Source organism: Bradysia coprophila, unplaced genomic scaffold, assembly GCF_014529535.1.
Source record: "Bradysia coprophila strain Holo2 unplaced genomic scaffold, BU_Bcop_v1 contig_24, whole genome shotgun sequence".
NCBI lineage: Eukaryota > Metazoa > Arthropoda > Insecta > Diptera > Sciaridae > Bradysia > Bradysia coprophila.
In genome coordinates this window covers 7,558,875-7,585,260 of record NW_023503501.1, presented here as the reverse complement: position 1 = coordinate 7,585,260, position 26,386 = coordinate 7,558,875, and the positions used below count along the sequence as shown (strand labels likewise).

General features: G+C 36.8%; 2 protein-coding genes across 8 annotated transcripts; both read right to left on the bottom strand.

The window, feature by feature from the left end:
- Nucleotides 1-1,394: 1,394 nt before the first annotated feature.
- Nucleotides 1,395-22,801, bottom strand: LOC119077671 (solute carrier family 22 member 8-like). Of its 5 annotated transcripts, none has more exons than XM_037184915.1 (7): nt 22,769-22,801; nt 2,999-3,738; nt 2,753-2,907; nt 2,523-2,691; nt 2,135-2,460; nt 1,939-2,073; nt 1,395-1,877 (listed from the first exon to the last, which is right to left on the bottom strand). In XM_037184915.1, the coding sequence occupies exons 1-7, from the start codon at nt 22,784-22,786 to the stop codon at nt 1,501-1,503; spliced, it is 1,920 nt and encodes a 639-aa protein (XP_037040810.1). In that variant the 5' UTR covers nt 22,787-22,801; the 3' UTR covers nt 1,395-1,500. The 5 variants fall into 5 exon arrangements, with proteins under 5 accessions (XP_037040810.1, XP_037040811.1, XP_037040812.1 ...); XM_037184916.1 differs by lacking the exon at nt 22,769-22,801 and adding an exon at nt 5,691-5,768; XM_037184917.1 differs by lacking the exon at nt 22,769-22,801 and adding an exon at nt 5,398-5,568.
- LOC119077676 (organic cation transporter protein-like) lies at nt 9,078-23,455 on the bottom strand. Of its 3 annotated transcripts, none has more exons than XM_037184928.1 (6): nt 22,882-23,455; nt 12,874-13,522; nt 12,665-12,819; nt 12,110-12,607; nt 10,056-10,190; nt 9,078-9,999 (listed from the first exon to the last, which is right to left on the bottom strand). In XM_037184928.1, exons 2-6 carry the CDS (start codon nt 13,347-13,349, stop codon nt 9,632-9,634), a joined length of 1,632 nt encoding a protein of 543 aa, XP_037040823.1. In that variant the 5' UTR covers nt 13,350-13,522; nt 22,882-23,455; the 3' UTR covers nt 9,078-9,631. The 3 variants fall into 3 exon arrangements, with proteins under 3 accessions (XP_037040823.1, XP_037040822.1, XP_037040824.1); XM_037184927.1 differs by lacking the exon at nt 22,882-23,455 and adding an exon at nt 14,969-15,232; XM_037184929.1 differs by lacking the exon at nt 22,882-23,455 and adding an exon at nt 15,022-15,232 and having other exon boundaries at nt 12,874-13,469.
- Between the last annotated feature and the right edge of the window lie 2,931 nt (nt 23,456-26,386).

Genomic DNA, 26,386 nt, shown 5'->3' with positions numbered 1-26,386 from the left:
GCGCCGTATGGGCGCGAAATTACACTATTAAAGTAGAAATCTCGCGCCACGCGAAATTCCTACTTTATTAGTGTAATTTCGCGCCCATAAGGAATTTCTTGCTGGTAGGAATCTCGCAACGTCTCAGTTGCGATGCAGGCATCTAACATTTTGTAAAAGGAAAATCCACTTTTTCTGAGTAAAGATACCGGTATCATTGATGCAAAATATGTGTATCTCAGTTGGGATACCGGTATCCGAACGTTTTGTAAAAGGAAAATTCACACGTTCTATGTCGGGATACCGGTATCCTTGATACATAATACGTGTATCTCAGTTGGGATACCGGTATTCTAACGTTTTGTAAAAGGAAAATCCACACTTTCTATGTCGGGATACCGGTATCCTTGATACAAAATACGTGTATTTTAGTTGGAATACCGGTATCCTAACGTTTTGTAAAAGGAAAATCCACACTTTCTAAGGATACCGGTATCCCTGATACAAAGCTCTAGGGTGTTAGAATAAAATTCGCATCTCCAAAATTTATGTGCCTGATACTACACTGAATCTACCGCCAATTTATCGCCAGGTACTCGTAAAAATTCTCTAAATCAAGTTAGCAATTGAAATGGGCGCGAAATTCCGCTATAATATGTGTAATCTCGCGCGGCGAGAAATTACTCGTTACCTGTTAGACGCCATTTCCATTGGGTCCGTATTTAAAATGCTTATCTTCTATGATTTGAACCGATTCTAATGATGTTGCGACATTGACCTAATTCTCTGATTAAACTGTAAACATTGTAACACGTACACAATAAAGCGAAGCGGCCGATTTTCTTTGAAATATTTCTTACAGACTGATAAAAATCCTTTTACCTTTTACATATTGCGACTGCAAGCATATCATTAGTAGTTGTCGAATCTGTACGTCTTTTAGACAAAATCTGAAGTAGAAGCAGTGCCGCCTTTAGCTTTTGGGCGCCATCGGGCAATTGAAAAAATTGGCGCCAATTTAGTAAAGCTAATTTTTTTTTAAGGACCTCGGGCGCCATTGTCTTCTGCTCCACTTCGGGCGCCACGGGCATTTGCCCATTTGGCCCATATGGAAAAGGCGGCACTGAGTAGAAGGTGGATATTGGATGAGTTATAAAATAGATTTTGTTAATTTTTCGGGCATACCTGTTACGGTCGGCTAGCATCTGATATCAAAATTGCCTTCAAGAATAAGCGTAGCCTCACGGTCTTGTATATCAAAAAGCATGTTAGATGAAATGAAGTAGTAGATCCGTTAGTAAGACTACCGATAATATGCTTGTCAGGGATGGATGGTTAAGAAGAAATTTGGAGTAAGCAGCAAATCCTAGTCGACCAATCCAACTCATGCTAAGAATAAAAGTCTCAAATTTCGCATTTTTTGTTTAAATAAATATTTTCTTCTCATAAACTTAACATCACAATCAACGATTAAAACTAAAAAATTATTTTAACTAACAGGAAATGAAATCGCATCGAGCATCACATCTGTATTTTCGTCTTATGATCATTTACCGTCCAAACATCCGCTGATAGTTCGGTCGGCAAATTGTTACGCTTTGTTTTCGGAATAGTTCTAGGACTGGTTATGCCCATCGTAAGGAAGCCACCAATGATGCTCAACGTGGCCATTGCCGTTTGCGGAACCCAATTTCCGAAAACGACTGTAGCTCCAACAAACGGTGCCGTTAGTAGCCAGATTCTGGCCCAAACTACCGTCGAGAACGCACAAATTTTCTTCTTTTCTTCACACACCAATTCGGTGCTGCATGTGGTTAGCATCGCTAAAGTCGATGATATCGCCACCTTGGATACCATTGATATTGCCATCAGAACTGCTACCCGAGCATCGCCACTGGCTTTTAAAATGGAACACATTTTTATTAGTATGAAAGGTGCTGAGATGGTAATAGAACATACGCTTCGGTGGAATGAACCAAACTGCGTACGCCACAGCGGCACCCAGAACATTAAAAATCCCTGACCACAACCATTTCTTCTCTGTGTATAGGATGAGTAACAATCCGATAAACACTCCAGCGATCTCGCAAAGGGCTAAATATTTTGAATTATGTAAATAAACTCTCTTCGATTACGAAGTTAACGGTCAACTTACCAGCAACGACCGTATTAATTTCTAAATGGTCTCGACTAAACGTCCTTATGTTTAACAGCATTCCATAGTAGGTCACAATGTAAATCATCCAAGCTCCATGCACACAAATCATATTCCGAACGGCACCTTTCCCTTTCCACAGAGTCCACCAACCAGCCGGCGGAGGTGCTGCCTTTACGTCAATCGATTGTTGCCGAAGCAGTTCATCTAAATTGCCGGGCACCAAATGCATTCGTTCATTGTATTGCGCCGATTCGATTAGAATTTGCTTTGCCTCCTCGATGCGGCCGTGTTCGATAAGCCAACGAGGAGAGTTGGGAATCCATCTATAGGTCGAGATAAATCCGTTGACCGATTTATTGCAACACAATCTTTGCTTCAGACTTACGGAAGAGCGACTATCAGCAAAACTGTCGGCATGGAAATGGCCATGTAAATATGGGACCAACTGCTGAAGAAACTCGCAAGACCGGGTAGAAGGATAACACCAATGGACCAGAATTGTTCGAAAAGACATGTTATTATGGTCCTTGGTCGACCATGTGTAATGTCGGAAACTGGCAATTTAAGGCAAATCGATCAGTCGATCTAACAATTTAGTTCTTCTCTAAAGCTTACATATCATTTGCCCGGCAGTATACATTTGACCACAACAAACAGCTGATAAACTCCGAAAAAATACATGAAGCCCGTAGGTACTCACTTGGCCGGTCATATTCCCGCAAAAGATTTGTGCCAACATTCCGAACAGCATCACTCTTTTCGGGCTAATGCTACATTCGAATAGAAGAAGTGAATTAGGTCTAACGAAATTTACCTTGGACCGAATAGAGAAGTCCTCAAGTACCGTTCAATTTCACTTACATTTTTAATAAATTGACTGCGAGTAGCCCGCCAGTCAAAACTCCAAACAAATGGAAGAACTGAGTGGTCGCTACCAATATGTCTCGTGAGCAAACCAAATCATAATCCGTTATGATTGACTTATACTCGGTGTGATGTACAAACGCGTCACATGGAATGATCGAAGCATTTCTGTGCGGCCGAACCCAAGGATGTTGGTGTGTATGATTATGAAAGTAGATTTTCGCATGATCCTCGGCATCCGCATAAACATTACAAAAATCGATAGCAAATTCCTCGTCAGCTGTTTCCTCTTTATTCGGATGATTAATACTAATCCAGTCAGTCTTGTTCGCTTTGATAATATGCTGCCAATGAGCACTGCTTTGATTGGTCAATTGATTCACTATGTTTTCGGATGGTTTGCAATAGAATTCACCATGCCGGGCCGCTGGAGCAGTGAATATGATGCATGCCATGAACCAAGACGATGGTATTTTGGTGAGATAAATTAAAAATACTGAACGTAATTGCCACCGACCGAACTTTCCGGTGATGCGACCAATTATATCGACCTTTTCCATTTTCTCGTCGACGTCGAATTTTTCTATTTTACGCTTTTCGGGGACTTGATGATTGTTATCAGAAGTGACCACCAGAGATGGACTTGGTGGCGGTCTACATTGGTAGTTGATTGATTGATCGGTTGTTGGGGCTTGTAGCTGATTCCCAGCGGAATTGCTGAGTAGTGGTAGTTCCGCCTGTAAAGTAGTGAAAATAGTAAACTTTTATCGATCAGTAGTAGATTAGGTACGGGTGATGTGTTAGCAAAATGACTCCTTCCTCAATTACCACTTTTACCACCGAGAGAGACTACTATAGAGAACTGAGATTCATAAATTGGATTTTCTAAAATTCAAATAGAAGTTTCCATTCATTCATAAATAGGAAACGTACACACAGTCTGTTCAATCAACTTCCTCAAAGAGATTAAGAACGTTGGTATCACGTATCAAAATGTTTTACATAAACACACCTGTCTGTAAATGAATTGAATTACTGACCAACGCAACATAGTTCAATAAAAAAAAAATTCTGCTGAACGTCTTCAGCGCTCTACAAACTGTAATTTGTTTCAAAACGTTTTTATCAAAACAATCACCAGAGAAGTTATGTATCAATCGAACAGCCTCGTTGTACACAAACTTTAACGTTCGATCAACTTTTTGTAAATAAGAAAATTGCTTGAGTTTCGCTCACTAAAAAGAAACGTTCCGACTGATATTTTCATTGGTGCAATAAAGTTAACTTTCCAGTTTTTAGCATCATTTTCAGAATAGTCAATGTAAGACATTGTTTCGTGAATTCGTTGGAAGAAATATGACTGCTAATATTTGCCCCGTTATTTGCCTCCATCAATACATCATTCTGCGGTGTTTTTGATGTAATATTTCCAAAAGTAAACGACTGGTCACGGAATTTTCCCAGAATGCAAACTAATTGGTATGCTAACACATTCTCTACGAAAATATAGTTCCCTCATTTGAATAACAAGTATTAGGCACCCACTGTTTTTGCTTCTTAGTTACACTGTTTTTATACTTTCGTTCGGGTATGGAAACGGCGGTAGATTAGCTTTATGAATTAATTGCAAATAATTGGATCAAATCAGCAAGCAAGAATCTATTACTTCATTTAAAGAAAGTTTTTTTTTATCGAAAAATTTATTTCAAATCTTTTACTTCATTTTTTTAAACATACTTTTTGCTGTATAAGATGGCATTAGTTAGAGCGTATCTGTTATTACTGAAGTTGTCATCGATAACAGATGATAGCCGTCCGTAAGAGGTTAAATTTTAACTGTGAAGGGCTAGGAACAGAGGAACCTTAGTCGTTGTGAGATTCACATACAAGCTGTCGTGTGATATTCCTATACTAACAGGAAAATTCCTACGCATGTATTTTTGAAAGTAATTAATATCGAGTTCGAACCCATTTCCAATACTGGACTCCACCTCAAAATTTATGCACCCGAGATTTCTCTCCCGAGTGCAGAGACCTCGATATTCCCTTTTTCACTGTAACATAAAAGCAGGAGTCTCTAGCAGTGAAAATTTTGTTGAACTCGTAACTCTTGTTTGAGGTTTACACTTAGAGGTTTAAGGTTTCACATGTTTACTGATCCAAATCACCACTGGTGCTTTGAATTTTCCTTATGAAAATATTTTTAACATTCGTTGATACGCATTGAAAATTGACTGATGATAGAACGAAGTTTCTTTTCACGTGAGACATAATGTTGATTGAACTGAACGTATTCGAAGAACTGAATTACCGTGCGCACAAAATTTGCAAGAACAACCTATCATGACACAAGAACTTTAAATCAACATTTAAGCCATAAGACAATGGTAAAGTACTTTTAAACCCAGCGACAGCTCTTGTCACGCACAAAATTTAATTTTTCAATAAAGCGTTTTGTGTTTCTGCGTACCAAGAACTTATTAAAACTTTTCAAGATCTTCTCTATTCTTAAGATCTAAATAACTGACTTGGATTTCTCGCGTATAAAATCTATGAAAACCCCGAACTGAAAATTGTATTAGCCGAACGTATCGTTAAATACCAAATCGATTATTTACAAATCAAATTTACAAAATTTGCAATATTATTGAACAATCACAACAAGCAGTTTAAAACATCTCTCGTTTACCATTAATGGTTCAAATAATCCAGATGAATGAAGGTGATAATTGAAACGAAACTAATCGATTTTAAGTGCGGTTCCACAGATTTATAAACTCTTATTCGCCGTTGTGTTGTTGTTGTTTTTGGCGATACAATGCTATGTGTTTGTCCCGTCTTTGCTTCTGCAAATAATTTTCGATTTCGGTGGTTTGTTTTTTTCCTAATCTTTTATCATTGACAAATATTTATTGCGAAAATACGACAAAAAGGTAAGCTTTTACAAGTGTTTGCATTTTCAATTGGTGAAAATTTTAACGGTTGAACAGTAGTTGGAGATTCTATGGTCGAATTGAAACCATTAATCGATCTCGAAATTTTGATCGTCAAAAATATTCGTTTTCCGAACCTCACCCCTTGCCCAAACATGCGCTCATAATTTCAACGTTTGGGTTTACCCATACCTCCACAAATCGAGAGCATAACATCTTTTGTTAACCCTTGAACTTCACCTCTTATATCATTCATTAACAGTACATCGTAAATTCAAGTTGACAGCAAAACGTGAATTTCATTTTGCTAATTATACTATCAAGGGTGACACATCTACTGATGCTAATTGATGTTAACGATGTACAACATCGTCATTTTGTTACTTTCTTGTAGCTTGATTGCAGCTGACACACATGCGAGCTATTCTATTTTGTCCAAGCAAATGTGGGGAACCGAACCGCATTTAAGCATTTATATGTGTAGCACTGAGCGTGACAATGTTTTCTAAAATCCTATCCGAAGACCTGCATTTGTACCTGTACGTATATCCGGGACTATTTTTGGTAAATTTTCTTGAAAATTCTGGAAAATTTAGGAAAAGATGCGAAAATGTTTTCCCAAAAAATAGTCACAGATTGAACACTTATGATTTCAATCGTAAATTCAATATTGAAGAAAGTCGTTGCTTCTCAAAAACTCAACAGCTTCTCAAACCCCAACAACCTACAAAAATCAGATGCATTTTCCAGTGGACCTTTTCATATGTGCCTAGGAAGCCAAAACCTTTTTCAAAATGCACATAATTTTATTTTTATCAAATCCATAACACTGCTCTTGGAGCAGAGCTGTGCCGAATCTTTCCTCTGCAAGGGACTATTCGAGTAGAGGAACTAAGTCCCAAATTTACACTTCAAAGAATCATTCGACGTGACACTACCCATACAAGTTTGGCCAGCAGCGATCAGTAAAAACAGCTTCTTCATGTTTACATTGGTTTTCCGACCCGCAGGAACCGTTAGATCTTCACCGAAATAGTGAAGTTTTTATCAACTTTTTAAATTGCTCATGCCTCAGTGTGATTGAATTCTAAATCCATTAAGAACTTATTTGTCCCGAAAGTACATGCAACTACCGTTCTAATGACACCCCATACGACCTCCCACATTTCATTTACCTGGAGAAATTTCCATAACAAGGGGGCATGGTTTCAGTTTTCTATCAACTCCCACTAGCCACACAAGCGTCGAGGATTTTGTTTTTTAAGTTGTTTTGGCTTCTAGGGACCAATATACTTCTAGGCTAAAAAAGTCCACTGGTAAATTTGTCGGTAGGCTATTTTTCAAAGGAACTCCTCTCGGTTCACTTTCTTCCTGCTTTTGTGTATTTGATTTGTCCTTCTGCGTTTTTATACAATTTCCCTTGTGCCCTGTTTAAAAATTTTTTATTCATCGACTCCTAAACTAATCCATTTTATTGAACTTGATCTTATCGCACTACAAAACATTATCAAAATATTTGAATACACGATAATTAATGTGGAGTGTGTATAATCTATCTGTTGTACCTTATAATGTTGTTTTTCTAAGATCAATTTTGCATATAAACATCAACGGTAAATAACACTTATTTACTGTATGAGTGCGCGCATCATTAGACATATACCTCTAAAATACAAAATAAATTTCCAGCGGCAAGTCTTTGTTGCAATTCAACTTTTCGTGTTGACGTCATCGGAAGAGAGACGACCGTCGTCGTGTGTACACTACTATTAATGTATAACAACAGGAGGCAAAGATGTTTATGTGCAGACAGTAAGTATCATTGCTATTGAATTGTAGGTTACGGCTAAGTGTGAAGGTGATATTACATTTGCCATATCGGAACATACAGGGCACATTTTATTGAAAAAGTAAAAGGAATTTCTTTGTTCGAACGAGCTGTTTGGAACATACTATTTACTTAGCTCTGTGACGGTTACAGCCCGAGCCGAAGGCAAGTGCTGCAATCACAAAATAGCAAATCCCAAACTATTACGTGAGTAAAATAAATTGGGGAACTTAGGTAGGATTGAAACTTTATATTTTGGCTTGTATGATTGCGACCCTCGTCTTCTGCCCTGCTGCAATTTCACAATTTCAGTGTGGATGAATTTTAAACCCAATAAGTCCCTATGCGACTCAATAGTACATGTGATTACCTTTTTAATGACACCCCACTCGACTCGAGTAAATGGAGAAATTTTTGTAAGAGAAGTGCAAGTTTTCGGTCTTTGATCACCTTTCACCAGCCATGCAAGCTTCGAACGATTTCTTTGAAAGTGGTTTCGGCTTCTACGGTCGAATACCTTTCTAGGCACATACAAAATAGTCCACTGGAAAATGCATCCGATTTCGTTAGGCTGTTTTTCAAAAGAATCCCTCATTATCCAATCGTCTCACCGCCGAAATTCCATTCATAAAAGCTCGTGCAAAAACAAAGTTTTGTTTTTACGATTCACGTTATTCGGTAAGTTTTTTCTATTAATTTTGTAAAGCTCATAAAAGCAGGGAATTTTATGTTTTCTGTCATTTTGATAGTTTGGGTGTTACGTAGAGTCCGGATGTTTTATGAATTTCTAGTGAATAAATAATAAAAAACTCTTTTGTGGAATTGAAATGGAATTTTCGCTGATATTAGCATATCTGTGTACTTGTATACAGCGTGTCAGGGAAATCATTGCGTGTGCGGTTGGTTGACAAAATGAAATGTATATTTGTACGCCCAAAAGTAAATACTTAATGAAATGATAATTTGAATTGTAAACCGACCATCGGCGCTACATTGCTAATTTGCACGTGATTACAATTTCTCTTGTAAAATTTGCGGTGCACGTTTTTATCTCGAGTAGCGAACACAATATTGTTTATATGCGGTGTGATTGTACACATTGTTGGTTGTGTAGAATAATTCTGTTTTGTTTTCCGGTACGAAATTTAAATATTTACCGTAATTAAAATTGTATCAATGAATATATAGGCATCATCGACAAAAATAAGCTATAGGTGTACATCACATTTATTTGTATTGTTGTATTGTTTGTGACTGCGCCAATTGTTTTCAATTAAAATTAATTAAATTGAAAAGAAAAACCGCGTCGTCAAAGTTAATTTACTTAAGTGTTTTATTGTCAATACATAAAAATTACAATAAGCTTATCATATCCCACTCTATTGGATGTATGCGACAATATAAGTAAATCATCCTGTCCGATCAATACGAATCGGAGGACATTAAATCTAGTTTGTCAAATAGATAGTCTAAACCAACCTCTTTTTACCACCATGAAAGCGCGATTGTATACCTAAAGCTGCAATCGCAGTTCACCGTTTTGGGTCTCCGTTTAGGCAATGCGCATGCGCAGAGAGAGAATTCTCTCTGTGCGCATGCGCAATATCTAAACGGAGACGGAAAACAGTGAAGTGCGATTCCACCCTAAGTCTATCTATGCATAGGCGTAGTGCGTAGAACCATTATTATCACTAGGAATACGTAGGCCAAAAATTTCCATAATTCCTTTGAAACTGTTAGTACTGAATATATATGCTTTCACTGAATAATGTTACAAGATCGGCAGCTTCACAGAAGCTACAACGAGTTATCGGAATGTTTGAAGCTCTCTCTCTCTCTCTCTCTCAGCAACAAAACGACACCTCCTCCTTAAAGTTTCTCAATCGTAAATATTCTGCGTGGCTCACAGGCTGTTGGTAATTCTTTCTCAGCATCTGCTTGTGTTTCAAAAGTTTTCGATGTTCTTATCAAACACGTGCACACGCCTCCAATCGCGCTCAGCCCACCGAACACACTTAACGGCAACACTTGATGAATCTCTAATAGAGTGCCGATGTAGGGAGCTGACAATAGACAAATCCTTGCCCATACCACGCACGAGAACATTAAAATTTTTCGTTTGTCCGGCGACACCAGTTCAGCAGTGCAGGTGAATAAGATGGATTGAGAACAGGACACGGCGATTTTCGGAATGATTGCGGTTAGCATTAGCAGACCGACTTTCGTGTCTGGAGGTACTGTAATGTATGGAATTAATTGGAGCATTGGTGAAGTGTCTTTCGTTAGGACTTACATGAACTGGGATAGAAATAACCGACCGAGGCAAATGATCCAGCAAATATATTAAACATACCAGCGTACTGCCACTTTTTCTTACAATTAGCTATCAAAGAATATCCAATGAAAACGCCAACTATCTCACTGAAACCTGTAAATAAAAAGGTGGAAGAGTCAACATGGCATTTCACAGACCATGTCATCTGTTATCGACAGTAACTACTAAAATAAAACGGAGATCCCTGGCTGCTTTGATATTATATACCAAAATGGTATGTTAAAACTAATGAGGTAAAAGATTTGGTTGAAGTCTCTTGAAAATACGTAGGTCAAACGAAGTAGTAGATCGATAATTATATATTTGGAATATGTGAGGTGAGATTTACATTGAATAATTTATGGTCATTAAGTTTGAATTACTTTAAATTTGGCGCGACTTGAGAGACGTTTTCGTATATCTGCCCCTAAAACATTTGCGTAGTCTCGCTAGCATATTTTATAGGTCAACCCGTATGCAAATGAATCGCAAAGTAATGCATTTTTAATTAAAACATGAGTGGCGCGCGACATATTTATTAAATATCATCTTTTATTGATAACAAGTTCTTAAGTCAACACAATAAATTAGCACCAGACTTTCGGGACAGGTTAAACCGAATTTTTTTTTTCATTACAGACAATTTTTTGTATCAATGAAAAATTATTATTTTTTGTAATTAGCATATTTACGACTTTGCGCTGGAGCGTTTCGTTAGACTCGTACGAAACCCTGATATTATTCTTTTCTGTGTTGTAGCCGGTATGGTTTACAGCATTGTTTTCTCATTTCTCGGTTTTCAGATAATGGATGCTATTCGCATCACCTTAGAATACGTTGGCTATTGGCTACTTTGGTATTCGTCCGTTAATAGTACTGATGTCACGAACAACTATAGCGAATCATAGTTGAAATGAAATTTCTACTCATCATCAAATTTTTTAATTCAGATCACATGCATATGCTTATGAAGGTTTGAAAAAACTTTCATCTGTTCACAAACCTAGCTTTGTTCAGCTTTACTGTAACCAAGGTAAATATTGTGAGAAGGTAATGCCATTCAGACGCGCGGTCTAGCACATAAGTTCGACGCCAATGACATCTTTTTTTAAAATGGTCGACTACGATTTACTTGTATTTCACAAAAATATTTTCACTATCTCACAACAGATGGCCTGACTTTCTATTCCATTTTTTGCTTTCAACGAAGGGATGAGATGGCGTATGTATCAAACTTTAGTGCCACCGCACATCTGATTCGGTTATATATGGCATTACCTCCTCACTATATTTACCTCGACTGTAACTTCATCACATATTGGCCACGAGTTAGCAAGTTTGGTGATGAGTGGAAATTTCATTTTTACTACGATTCGCTAGAGTTGTTCGAGTGAAAAATGGTAAATTGTTCATAAAGCAATGCACCAGTACTCTCGTCAGTATCACTTTCACCTGATGGAAAATCGTATTTTTGAACTGTATAATATGCATACGAAACGTCGCAAGAAACAGTTCGAAACAGTGATCGAATGTCTCAGGCCGAAAACACGCGAGGAATTTTGCGTTGGTAAGATCGATGGATGCTACAAGTCAGATTACAATGGCAATGAAAATTTCTTTGGATTGAATCCATATGGAAAGGATTAATTCTTTGGACGACCTACTTATTTCCAGTGTCCAAATAGCGAATAATAAGTAATTCGCACATTTTGTACGAATAGTCTCTTTTGGACTTATTAATAAACTGGATAATTGTGACTAATTGTGCGAATATCATTTTCGTTTAAGATAATGATTGCAAAATTTTCATTTACATAGACTTTACGTCAATCGATTCTCGGTAATGCAATTTTCCTGCAATTAATCTAAATTATCATTATCATGTTTGTGCTTAACATTTGCAACAGATTTTCCCACACACATTATATTTCGAATCGTTTCAATATGTTATGGCATGGGGTAAACTGAGACAATGGAAATTTACATACTTTGTGTAAAACACCAAACCGGAGAACTTGCGCATATATACTCACCAAGACAAACTGTGTTTAACGAAAGATGTTCTCGTCCGAAAGCTTTCACATTCAGTAGCATTCCATTGTAATTTGTAACATAAACGGCCCATGCAATGTGTGCTGCTAATATTGACACAACCGTTCGACTATCGCTCCACAACGAATGCCATTTTGGCGGTGGGGCTTGTTTTTCATTTGACGAGACATGATTGAACAAGCGTTGACGTATTTCCGCCTCCGATATGAGATGTTTTGTGTTATTTACTGAGACAGCGTAGTTGATAATGTCCACAGCCTCGTCGACCTGTCCTTTTGCCAGGTACCATCTTGGTGTGTCTGGTATCAACCACCAGATCGGAATGTAAAAAATGGTAGGCAGTGCTATCAACAGGGAAATGCTGTACCAATTTGGGTCGATGAAAGCAATGCCAGGCAGTAGAATGACTCCAATCGACCAAAAGGTTTCGAAAAAGCACACTGAAGTGGATCGGTATTTGCTGCCGGTTATGTCGGTGACTAAAAGTTTGAATTGTTAGTCCAGGACACATTTAAGTGGTCGGCAGAGTATTATACATATCACTTGTCCAGCTGTGTACATTTGAGCCAAACACACGGCTGCTAGGTACCTCAATAGCATATGGATTTCGTAGTTGACGGACAATGCAGCGAAGCATCCAAAAATTATCTGAAAAACCATTCCGTGAAGCATGAGAGTGCGAGGACTAGTTCTGTAAAAAAGACGATAAATCACAGGCACACGTCGTACGAGAAGTGCAGCTTACGTCTCCATTAGCTTAATGGCCAGAATCCCTCCCGTCAATACACCGAACAAATGAAAGAACTGAGAGGTCGCTATAAGAATTGACCGTGCGCAGACCAAACCGAATTTAGTGACTGTCGTTTCAAACGGTGTGGTGAATCGAAACGATTCACACGGCACAGAATCTCGATCATCTTCCTCTTCATAATATCGTGTGTCTGGCGATGTGCGGTTCAATTGGAAACAAAAATCTGTCGGGACCTCAGCGTATTTGTCGGTAATATTAGATGCCTGCCAGGAATGCTGATGGAATGTAGTCTGAGTTTGTGGTTGATTGCAAGCCACTTCAATCGGTTTAGGAATCGGTGCTGTAAATATTATGCAGGCCATGAACCATGCAGACGGTATTTTGCATAAGTATATTAAGGCAACAGAACGAAATTGCCACGGTCCCCAATCACCAATTATTTCACTGACGATATCGACGTTTTTTGTCATGATAATAAGAATTAAAAATTTTTGTCACTTTAACTGTCTACACAACTGTCTTCAATGAACTCTTTTATTAAAACTCAGCTTTCAGTCCAATTTTAGAATTTTGCATTCTGACGTGTACGGCTAAAATTATCACTTTTTAGTCTTATGTTAACATGGTTACAAGATATAATCACCTTCTATAATTTATCAATTAGACTCGTTTTTTGGATCGATTTGAACTGAAAGGCATGACTTAATAGCGTGCAGATGACAATTGTTAATTAAAATGCCGTTTATGTGTTTACCGAGTTAAAAAAAAACCTGAATCACTGGTCTGGTCAACGTAATATAAATTTGTAATGCGTTAAATAGGTAATAGTGATAATAGGCTAGACAGGGTACGTTTACACTAAATTTTGTGCGAAAAAAGTAAATGCAACCGCACAACCGAATGAACTTTTTTTTTGAAAATTGAACTCTCGAAACAAATTTTTTAAGCAGAAACAAGCGCAAAATTTAAACGGAACACCAGTCGACTGTTTTAATATTATTGGAATTTTCCATGAGCCATGTTACCGCATTACGACAGGCAAGTTAAATAGCGATGTCTGCCAAATAAAAATAAAATAAAAACAGAGGCTACATTCATTGACGATAATGAGACACAGGTTTAAAGTGTCCTACTTTCGAACTGATTGATTTTGTAACGACATTACACTATGCGAAGACGATAAAAATGCATCGTCACAATTGTCCAGTTGCCATTATACTGAGATCATTTGAATTGTCGAAAAAATGATTTTATTAGAATCGGAATATCAGCTTTGTCACCGTGAGAAAGAAATGAAAACAAACCGGTATGATGAGAGCAAAAATTTCAAATTTATTTGTTGTACTCGACAAGGTCGGTCTCATTTGTATTTTTCTAACTTTCAGGTGGTTGATCAAGAGTGTTTCTCTTTTTTCGTGAATGAATGTTTAGTCAGTTGGCAATTTTCTAATGATAAAACGTTTCTTTCTTAAACTAGTGACTAAATAGTTGTTTATGCAACCGTGCGATAATATAGTTATTTATACAACCGAGTGATAAATGCTTTTTTGGGCACTAGATTTATCAACGGGTTGTATACAACGTTTTTCGCAATTAGGACAAAGGAAAGTCATACTTTTCGTCACTTGTTGCGAAAATTCTATTTTTGGCACTATTGTTACTCGAGGCCACAGGACGAGTGTGACAATACTCATCGTATGCCTAAAAAACCATTTTGTTAACTGGTTAGTAATTGGGTTGTGCACTAGTGCGTAAAATGACGATTGTAAAAAATGAGGATGTCACTTCGTTCGGGTTACAACTCGCGAAACTACCTAAAATATAACTTCCACAACAGATACGTATATAACTATTATGGCACACGATGTTTATTATCATACACTCGGCTTGCAGGCTCGAGTGAAAATCGACACATCCATGGATGCTAAAGAATCAACACCAATTTAATGACAAGATTCAAAGGTGTTGTCTAACGCGCACTTAGTCATAGGTCCCTTTAATTAATTGCGCCTCTGTCTGTCTATTAATTTTTAAGCAAACTGTAACAACAGCTCATAATCTATTATCTCACTAGTAATCCGAAAAGCACCTCAAATCGAAGGGTCAAAAAACGAGCCAAAAATTTACGGTTTACGAACGCACCACGGAAATTGACTCCAGTCGTTTTATAAACAGATTTAAATTGTTCAACAATTGACGCACAAGTGTAATAAACAAGTGTCTCCTTCAGTCTGCAGTTCGATCATTTACCGATTAAATTCCTCTTGAATTTAACACTGAGTCGTATAGCACAAAAAGAACAGTGATCACTCCGATATCAAGTCACGTTTGCTAGTGATGTTGAGCACTCCGCGCAAAGTAGACGAATACAGAAAATTTCCTCGATTAGGAATTTTTTATTTTCTTTTTTTATTTTACAGAAAATTTACATTGCATCAATTTGCCTTATTTATAGACTTAGCTGCGTCTTCAATAGTATAAATTAATCAAAATATTAAAACACTTGTTTGCTCGTATATATATATATATATATATTGAGTAAACAGGTGTTTTCTCGTCGGAAAAAAGAAGAAAAATTGAGATGTAAATTAAGTTGAATTCAAAGTGGAGCCAAAGTTAATACAAAACATAGAGCAAACATTTTTTTTTTAATAACGTCAGAGCATCATAGTCTGGGGCTGTTCATAAAAGCGTTTTAATTACGTTTTTTGATTGTTACCTTCTTGCCACGTAGCCCGAAATATCAAGAATAAAATGCGCATTTCTGTTGAGGCAACAGAGGTAGAGTCTAAAGTCTTTAATTAAATTAAGGCGTAATAGAACTGTTCTATGAGTTCTATTCGATAACAAACCGACTGGCGTTTTGTTCATTTACATTTAGATTAAAACGGGACTAGCACCACTTCAAAAGGCAACGTCTCATCTTGATCCAAAGAGACCCCACATCAAAGGTGGTACACACATTCATGTACGTAATTAAATCAATTCTAATTAACCCGGTAACAAATTCTTAATATTCTCCCAACTCTATGTATAAATTACTTCTGCCTTTGGATATCACCTTGAATTCGCTAATTGAAATGTTTCTAATTATACTTACGAGATCATTTTAACTGAATTTCAGTCTTCTCATCAGTTGAGGTTAATGTTTTTTTGCAGATTGTTGCGTCTTAGTTACTGTATGGGTTAGATATGGGTAAGTAATTGTGTAACACAATCCTTGAAAAAAATAGGTCGGTGACTCGACACATTTTTTAATAGAATTACTATCACAATCTATGTACCTAGTAAGAAGAAATAAGTGATCAACTTGATGCATGGATTGTTTATATAAAAAAAAAGATGTTTTCACTAGTGCACGTTAAACTACTGCGATTGTAGTTTACGGCATTAGTGCTGGTACATTGATGGATTTTTGTACAACTCTATTACATTTCGTCATAAAATTACTGATGTCAGCGCTCTATTTTATTGAAAACAACCTTCACCGCTGTGACATTTCACAGGTATTTAGGTTGAAGTTAATTCACTAGAAAATAGAGGGCAAAGAATTAAGTGCTGAGAAACTGTGGCCAACATAGGTTTCCTATACATATTCAAAAGTCGCTAAATCTTTTACTTTATTTGATTAAACGTTTATTTTGCTACAAAATACCACATTTAGCGTAGGCTAGCGCTTATTTTTGTCAGTGCTGTCGATAACAGATGATTCGCGCAGTTTCTTTCTTAAGCAGTGGTTTTCATCATTTTCCATTTCCTTCCCAATGCAAAACATTACCTAGTTTTGTACCAAAAATTCATATGTATTGCTTCAACAATAAGGTCGGTATAGACCTTTTAAGTTCGAAAAAAGACTAGATGGTCTGGAGGGATGAATTGACAGCTGACAGGTGTAATCGGTTCGCTTTTGATTACTTTCGTTCACTTTAGTTGAATAAAAAGTAAAAAGTGAACGAAAGTGAAGTGATCAAAAGCGAACCGATAACAGCTGTCACCTGTCAATTCATCCCTCCAGACCATCTAGTCTTCTTTCGAACTTAAAAGGTCTATAGGAGAATATGATGTTTAGAAACTAAGAAGAAATATAATAGAGTTTTCTTATATTTTAGTACATTCTGTCATAAAATTACTGCTGTCACTGCGCTTATTTTCATGTGAACCAACTTCATATGGTGACATTTGTTTTGTAATGACAAATGTGAAGTTGGTTCACATGCAAATAAGCCGCAGAGAATGAATTACTATGAAAAAAATGTGGCGCCTCTTTAGGCCAACCCACTTGTCCCATAGGTCTGCTCCAAGGTTATTTGTATCGGTTTGTTGACGATGTAGATATTTTAAGATTAGATAATAGCCCAAATGCTCCAGTAATTAACTATCAATTCAGAAAATACTACAATTAGTCGAAGCTAACAAGAAGATTGTTATTTGAGCTGTCAAAACGTCATTCATGGAGCCATAACCAAAAAAAAAACTATTCCCCGGTGAAAAAAAAAACGTATTTGAGACCCTTTTTGAGACCGAAACTTTTGTATGGCCGTGAGACTACGTATTTCGAGCCTTTGAGAATATTTGAGACCGAGAATTTATCGAAATAGTTCATCGGAGTTCATCCAAAATTCATGAGACGTCTCTCTTTAGACTCATTTGAGGATGTTCTAGTCTGACTGAGTGGTCTGGTTTCGGATTTCCTAGACGTAGTGAGACTGACTGAGTGGTCTGCTTTCGGATTTGCTAGACGTAGTGAGACTGACTGAGTGGTCTGCTTTCGGATTTGCTAGACGTAGTGAGACTGGATGAGTGGTCTGGTCTCGGATTTGCTAGACGTAGTGAGACTGGATGAGTGGTCTGGTCTTGGATTTGCTAGACGTAGTGAGACTGGATGAGTGGTCTGGTTTCGGATTTGCTAGACGTAGTGAGACTGGATGAGTGGTCTGGTTTCGGATTTGCTAGACGTAGTGAGACTGGATGAGTGGTCTGGTTTCGGATTTGCTAGACGTAGTGAGACTGGATGAGTGGTCTGGTTTCGGATTTGCTAGACGTAGTGGGACTGACTGAGTGGTCTCATTTTGGATTTGTTAGACCTTGTGAGACTGGATGAGTGGTCTCATTTTGGATTTGTTAGACCTTGTGAGACTGGATGAGTGGTCTCCTTTTGGGTTTGTTAGACGTTGTGAGAATGGATGAGTGGTCTCATTTTGGATTTGTTAGACCTTGTGAGACTGGATGAGGATAAATGAGTGTCATAAAAAAAAAAAACTTTTTCAGACTTCCAATTTTTGAGTTTTTTCTAGACCGTTTGAGACTTCTCTTTTTTCAGTTTTTTCTAGACCGTTTGAGACTTTTCATATTTGATTTCTTTTCAGAACTTTTTTCTTCGTTCGTTATTTATCGGAAGATTTTTTTTGTACTTCTATGTTGAGTTCACAGATGGCCACTACCCTTTACTTTTTTTATAATTCGCTAGACCAAACTGACTGAAATTGTAGAATCGTTAGTAATATTTGAATTTTTTTATCTTACCTTTTTTTATTTGTAATGTTTTTTCCGGTCACCCATCCAAGTACTAACCGCGACGAATGATGCTTAACTTTCAATTTGGACGGCCGTCGACGTTCACGTGCTGCTAAATCAGATATATCTATTTGGAGTTCTAATTTTGAACCGTTGTTACAATTTCCGAGGTCGGATGAGCAGTCTCATTGGCAGGCGGCTTGAGACCGAGTGAGTGGTCTTTTTTGAAGAAAATAATTTCTTCAATTACTGAGACCGGTTCAGTGGTCTCATTTGAAGAAAATATTTTCTTCGATATCTGAGACCGAGTGAGTGGTCTTTTTGGAAGAAAATATTTTCTTCAATTACTGAGACCGGTTGAGTGGTCTCATTTGAAGAAAATATTTTCTTTGATATCTGAGACCGGTTGAGTGGTCTCATTTGAAGAAAATATTTTCTTTGATATCTGAGACCGGTAGAGTGGTCTCATTTGAAGAAATCATTTTTTCGATTTCTGAGACCGGTAGAGTGGTCTCATTTGAAGAAATCATTTTTTCGATTTCTGAGACCGGTAGAGTGGTCTCATTTGAAGAAATCATTTTTTCGATTTCTGAGACCGGTAGAGTGGTCTCATTTGAAGAAATAATTTTTTCGATTTCTGAGACCGGTTCAGTGGTCTCATTTGAAGAAAATATTATCTTCGATTACTGAGACCGGTTCAGTGGTCTCATTTGAAGAAAATATTTTCTTTGATATCTGAGACCGGTTGAGTGGTCTCATTTGAAGAAAATATTTTCTTTGATATCTGAGACCGGTTGAGTGGTCTCATTTGAAGAAAATATTATCTTCGATTACTGAGACCGGTTCAGTGGTCTCATTTGAAGAAAATATTTTCTTTGATATCTGAGACCGGTTGAGTGGTCTCATTTGAAGAAAATATTTTCTTTGATATCTGAGACCGGTTGAGTGGTCTCATTTGAAGAAAATATTATCTTCGATTACTGAGACCGGTTCAGTGGTCTCATTTGAAGAAAATATTTTCTTTGATATCTGAGACCGGTTGAGTGGTCTCATTTGAAGAAAATATTTTTTCGATTTCTGAGACCGGTTTAGTGGTCTCATTTGAAGAAATAATTTTTTCGATTTCTGAGACCGGTTCAGTGGTCTCATTTGAAGAAAATATTTTCTTTGATATCTGAGACCGGTTGAGTGGTCTCATTTGAAGAAAATATTTTTTCGATTTCTGAGACCGGTTTAGTGGTCTCATTTGAAGAAATAATTTTTTCGATTTCTGAGACCGGTTCAGTGGTCTCATTTGAAGAAAATATTATCTTCGATTACTGAGACCGGTTCAGTGGTCTCATTTGAAGAAAATATTTTCTTCGATATCTGAGACCGGTTGAAAGCTGTTGAGGAAGACATTGACTTGTCCGAGGTGCTGCTGTTTCGAATGGGTTCAGCAGAAGAAACATCTGCTTCAATATCATCAGAAACGAGCGACAAAGATCCTGAATAGAAATTGTTACCTCTTTGTCTCTTACCTTTGGTGTACATTTGCATGAATCTTTTTTGACGCAAAAAACGTCATTTTCGTACCTTTAGTGTACATTCGCATTTATCTTTTTTCGTTTTGTTGACGCAAAAAGCGTCGTTTTCATACTTTTTTCGTTGTTTTGACCAATTCAATTTCCTTTGTTAATAAAACGTTTGATTTAATTTAAAACAGTTGTCTCACTGGATCTGCAGAACGAACCAAAAGAACGCAAAACCTCAACTATTCGGTTGCATTTATTTTTAAAATTAGCATTTTCTTCGAAAGAGACCACTCGACCGGTCTCAAAGAATTGAAAAAATATTTTCTTCGAAAGAGACCACTCGACCGGTCTCAAAGAATTGAAAAAATATTTTCTTCGAAAGAGACCACTCGACCGGTCTCAAAGAATTGAAAAAATATTTTCTTCAAAAGAGACCACTCGACCGGTCTCAAAGAATTGAAAAAATATTTTCTTCAAAAGAGACCACTCGACCGGTCTCAAAGAATTGAAAAATATTTTCTTCAAATGAGAACACTCAACCGGTCTCAGAAATCGGAAAAATTATTTCTTCAAATGAGACCACTCAACCGGTCTCAGATATCAAAGAAAATATTTTCTTCAAATGAGACCACTCAACCGGTCTCAGATATCAAAGAAAATATTTTCTTCAAATGAGACCACTCAACCGGTCTCAGATATCAAAGAAAATATTTTCTTCAAATGAGACCACTCAACCGGTCTCAGTAATTGAAGAAAATATTTTCTTCAAACAAGACCACTCAACCGGTCTCAGATATCAAAGAAAATATTTTCTTCAAACAAGACCACTCAACCGGTCTCAGATATCAAAGAAAATATTTTCTTCAAATGAGACCACTCAACCGGTCTCAGATATCAAAGAAAATATTTTCTTCAAATGAGACCACTCAACCGGTCTCAGTAATTGAAGAAAATATTTTCTTCCAAAAAGACCACTCACTCGGTCTCAGTAATTGAAGAAAATATTTTCTTCCAAAAAGACCACTCACTCGGTCTCAGATATCAAAGAAAATATTTTCTTCAAACAAGACCACTCAACCGGTCTCAGATATCAAAGAAAATATTTTCTTCAAATGAGACCACTCAACCGGTCTCAGATATCAAAGAAAATATTTTCTTCAAATGAGACCACTCAACCGGTCTCAGTAATTGAAGAAAATATTTTCTTCCAAAAAGACCACTCACTCGGTCTCAGATATCAAAGAAAATATTTTCTTCAAATGAGACCACTCAACCGGTCTCAGTAATTGAAGAAAATATTTTCTTCCAAAAAGACCACTCACTCGGTCTCAGATATCAAAGAAAATATTTTCTTCAAACAAGACCACTCAACCGGTCTCAGATATCAAAGAAAATATTTTCTTCAAACAAGACCACTCAACCGGTCTCAGATATCAAAGAAAATATTTTCTTCAAACAAGACCACTCATCCAGTTTCGCACAGTTCACCAATAAATGTTAGCAAAGAGACTGCTTGTTCCGTCTCAAGCGATCTGGACATATAACTGCAACGAGACCACTCATCCAGTCTCGCACAGTTCACCAATAAATGTTAGCAAAGAGACTACTTGTTTCGTCTCAAGCGATCTGAGTATATTACTGCAACGAGACGACTCATCCAGTCTCGCACAGTCTGGCGAAATAATATTCGAAAAGAGACTACTCGTTTGGTCTACGGTATTCTCATTTGTTCATCCGAAATGATTTTAGCAAAAACAAAAATATTTTGAGACCTAATTGAGAATTCCAGCAATTTTGAGACTGGAATTAGACCGTTGAGAATACGTATTTCATGGTCTCGTGAGACCGACATTTTCACTGGGGTTGTTACCGAAGTGTTGAGGTTATGGCTTTTTCGATGCTCTCGTTCGTCTTCGGCCTGTCAAAAATCGTTTTTACAGTACTATGGAATAGACCTATCATTGTGTGACCCTATAGTCAAATGGCTATAGTTGCTACTTGATGGTCAGAAAAAGTTTGGTGTCGGGGTTTCGAAGTTTGATCTATGCAAGATTTTTATTTATAAAAATTTAGTCTGCGTGCGAAAAAAAAGTTTGAATTTCACTACGTCCTGAATACAGTGAAATAAAAAACCCTCAAAACGACATTAAATGGAATCAGGAAAAGGTGATGATTATGTCCGGAATTGCGAAAAGTTGGTTTTCATGATTTATTGGTTGTTTGCCAAGTTGACACAAAAATCTAGATCTCCCACTAAACAAAAAATATTTTGTTCCGCTAACAGACTAAGAGTTGCTATACGAGTTTTTCAAGTGAGTTTGTTTATTTGACGAAAATCGAAAAATTTTATCGGGAAGGCATCGGGAAATCTTGCACACGCGATCATAGTACTACATGTAACGAAAATTCATGAATGCGTCAGATTCGGCTTCGCCTCGGATCAACAAAATTCACCCACAAACTCTACTTTTCAACTTTTATCTCTTGTTATGTGAATAAGTATTATATGTTGCCAACTCTTAGATCAATTTTCTTGTTTTCCCTAGTGGTGTCATAAGCCATATCCGACCCAAAAGAAAAGAGGGCGAACAAACCTTCACAAGTAAGTATTTTTCCAACTCTATGATGCTGAGTGTGTAAAATTGTCACACTTTAGATGTCACTATCGCATGAAAGTCGATGAAGGTGCTTTATTAGCACGGCAGAGTAAACTTTTACTCTGCCGTGTTTATTAGGCATTCGACACACTCAAGGGCAACACAACTATTTTCGGTTCTCATAATTGACTATGATTGTGGGCATCTTATAGGTGCAATTGAGGAAAGCTCTGCTGTTAAATCCAATACAAATTTACTTCATACCTTTTGATCGTGATCCATGCAAATAAAATGTTATGAAAATGATGCAGGATTCGTGATGGTAGCATAGTGTGGCAGCACGACTCAATGCTACGTTTTACAAAGCAGAGTTTTACCTGAGGCTTTTTCGTTTATATGACGACACCTTTTTCTTTCGTGTTTCGTTGATTTTGATTTATTTGAATTTCAGTTTTTATTCGTTTGTCGTTGCTACCAAATGTATACGAAAATAGTCGAGATGATGAACGGTGATTGTTGTAAGGTGTAAATGATAAATTTACTCGCATTTTCGTAACATGTAACGAAAGGTTCACAAAATAGGAACTTTTCATCGGATTTTTGAAACTTTAGGATTATTTTCTCCGTTCACGAGAAATTGTTTTTGAACAGCAACTTGTCGCGTAAAATGCGAAATGCTTATAGCAAGTTCACGTAACATTAAATTGAGAAATTTCGTGTTAACAATTTCATCAAATCAATCACCACTCTCCACTTGAAATACACATCACTCAGTTTATGACTGATTTACCGTTCTTCACCGTTCACTTATCATGTTTCAGAACTATTGTACGAACAAAGTAACGACAATCATTTATCAATCACAACAGCCCGATAATAATTATTCGACTGGCGGTGAAATAAGATTCTCATCAGAAAAATACTCACAAACCGAGAACATTTTCCTGTGTGAAAAAGTCAACCAACGGCGGAAAACTGTTTTCTCTCGGATTTTACAACAAATGTTGTTCCTCATTTCTGGGAATATTTAACCTTGAAATTTGTTGGCTACAAATTGGATGAATGGCACGCTACACGCCATGTATTTTGTTATTAAAACAGAAGTGTCGTCATCATTTTGGGTGAGTTTTTCTTTTCTTTCTTCTTGTTCGCTTTTCGGTTTCGGCGACATGTGTGTTGAAAGGTTGAACTATTGGAACGATGAACCAATAAATCATACCAATTTGAAATTGTGTGTTTTATTGGATAATAAAATGGGATTTGATTTGTTTTGCTACAGTTTTTCGGGAAAAAATATGTTTTTGTTTGGAGCTCAAAGAGAAAACTTTTACATCAAACGATAACTGGTGGGAAAATGTACGTAGTTTGTTTCCAATTAATGACCACACAGCTGCCGTATTTTTATAGTTCCATATTTGTAATAAAAGGAAATAGAAGATTACGTCCTTGTTTGGAACTTTTTATTTTTTTTCAAGTGTAACGTTTGCAGCTCGAGCCAAAGGCGAAACTGATTTCCCGGGTGCTGAGTGGGTAAAATATATCTGAATGTCATATCTAAAGTGAATTAGCCGTCCAAAATGTAACATTTAAGGACTTTGTCCTTTAGTGTATCGCTCGCCCCTTGGGGTTTCAACTCAAGTTTTTGTTTGTCCCTAGAAATCTTCCTTGAAAACAACATCCCTTATGTCTGCATCATTTTCCAGTAAATTGATACCAGATGACTTGAAAGCAGGGTTTCAGTGTGCCTTGTCCTACCAATTGCACTTTATACTGCATTTATATCGTTCGCCTATCGTGTCTCCCCACAAAATGAACCGACCACAAATTTCAACTTTTTTTCTTTATTTTATTTTAACACTCATCAATCCACTATCACGTCTAATTATGTATAAGACACACTGACAAAGTGTTCTTAAGCCAATGAACGCGAGATTCTGTAAAAATAAATCAAAATCATGTTTATATGTACAAGCCGAAAATAATCGTCCGATTTAATTATAAAGTTCCTTTTTCACTGTCAAGTTCAGCATTATTAACACACAGCAATTTTAGGTTGCACGAGTGTTTATTTACACTTAAAATTTGATTCGATGTTTTTGTTTACCGGGGATTCTCTTTGATTTTCAAATAAATTTTGTTGCTCAATTTAACTGCATCTACTTATATATTACGCTTGCAAATTGATTTACTGATTTTATTCTCTATCATTTCAAGATACGCAGTTGTGTCTTATGACTACTTTCACGAATTACAATTTGTGTAATGGTTTAGCCAACACATACCCCAAGTAAATAAAAGCTTTTTTGAGATTAGATCCTGTCTACGTTGACCTGTGTGCTTTGATGAAGATGCTTGCTGATTCGAACATTTTTTTTTAAAGTGAAAAGTTAGACAATAGTTTACGAAAGGTGTAAGGGTCCAGTCTGTGGATCTACCACCACTCAGATATATATCTAAAGTTTCCACGAGCCTGACCCTATTCACGCTATTCCTAATTTTTTAAATGCTGCTATTCATAGAGTGTCCAGCCCGTTCCATTGGCTTTGTATAAATGCGGCTTCGGAAAATCTTTTTCCTGAAAATTTTCTCACTGTACTCTGTAGCGTCATTGTAGCGTAAATTCATCTTTTTTAGTCAATCTGTGATATGAGGTAGGAATCAGAACGAACATATATGTAGACTTGTTGATAAAGGCAGGTGTTCCACTGTTTGGCCTTCTGACCTTCTACCAAATTTACCTCTTCTAAATTCAAAAATAAAGTCGAAATTTCATATTCAATTAACGTTAACATGCATCGCTGCATCAGATTTATAGAACGACACAAATTAATTCTCAAATATTTTGATCAAACTAATGAAAATCTTCGAGTCTTCAAATAATGTTACGCAAATAAATTCTTTTTTAAAGTCTACAAGTGGTTCTGTTATTCAAGATTTTTTCACAGAGTTCTATTTTTATAAAAATAAAAGATGAGAGACGAACACGACGCTTATTTATATTTAGTTAATAGAATATGACGGAGCTCTTAGCGATATGTATACTTCAATCGAGTCAACCAACTTTTTCAATATCTTTCTATTAAACGCGATATTAGCTCATGAAGGTATACCATCCATAGGTATACTACCATACATCATTCAATCTAGTGTGATATGAATAGATTAATTCTTAACTGAATTCCTTTCTCTACACTAAAGAAGTGAACCGATGTCTATTTCCTGGTAATAACACAACAGATACAAGTCTGGTAGTCTGGTACCACACTAACAAACTGTAAAATTCGTATTTTTTATAGCGTTGTTGTAACAAAGGTATAATTAAGCGAGTCTGGCTAATTATAAATATTTTGAGAGACTAAATTTAAATATTTTGTCTGTAGCAAGAGACATTAGGTGTCTATCAGTTATTTTTAGCGTTAACTGAAAAAAGAGTAAAAGTAGAGACACAATACAGAATACTTACACATGTATCTGCAAAAGGAAACAGCAGTCGACTCGAAATATTACGTAAAACATGGTCTAATGGACATAAGGACCATACTTACACGGATGACCTAAAACTACCGTACATTCACGGTTAGAGTCAACATTCGTTCAACAATCTTTTAAACGTTTGTTTGTAATAACCATCAATTTAGATCAATCTGAGGATACCTATTTATTACGAGAGTGGTAAAATTGATATTTTACATGTTGTATGCGTCGAAAAGCGTACTTTTCATGTTGAAAGCACTACTTTCGACGCCCTCAGCATGTAAAATCCATTACATAGCTCGTTTTCGTGTGTTTATTGACCTCGGCTACGACTCGGATCAACCACAACTACTCTACTTTTCATCTTTTTCCCTAGTCAGTCAGATATAAAATCATATTTTTCTATAA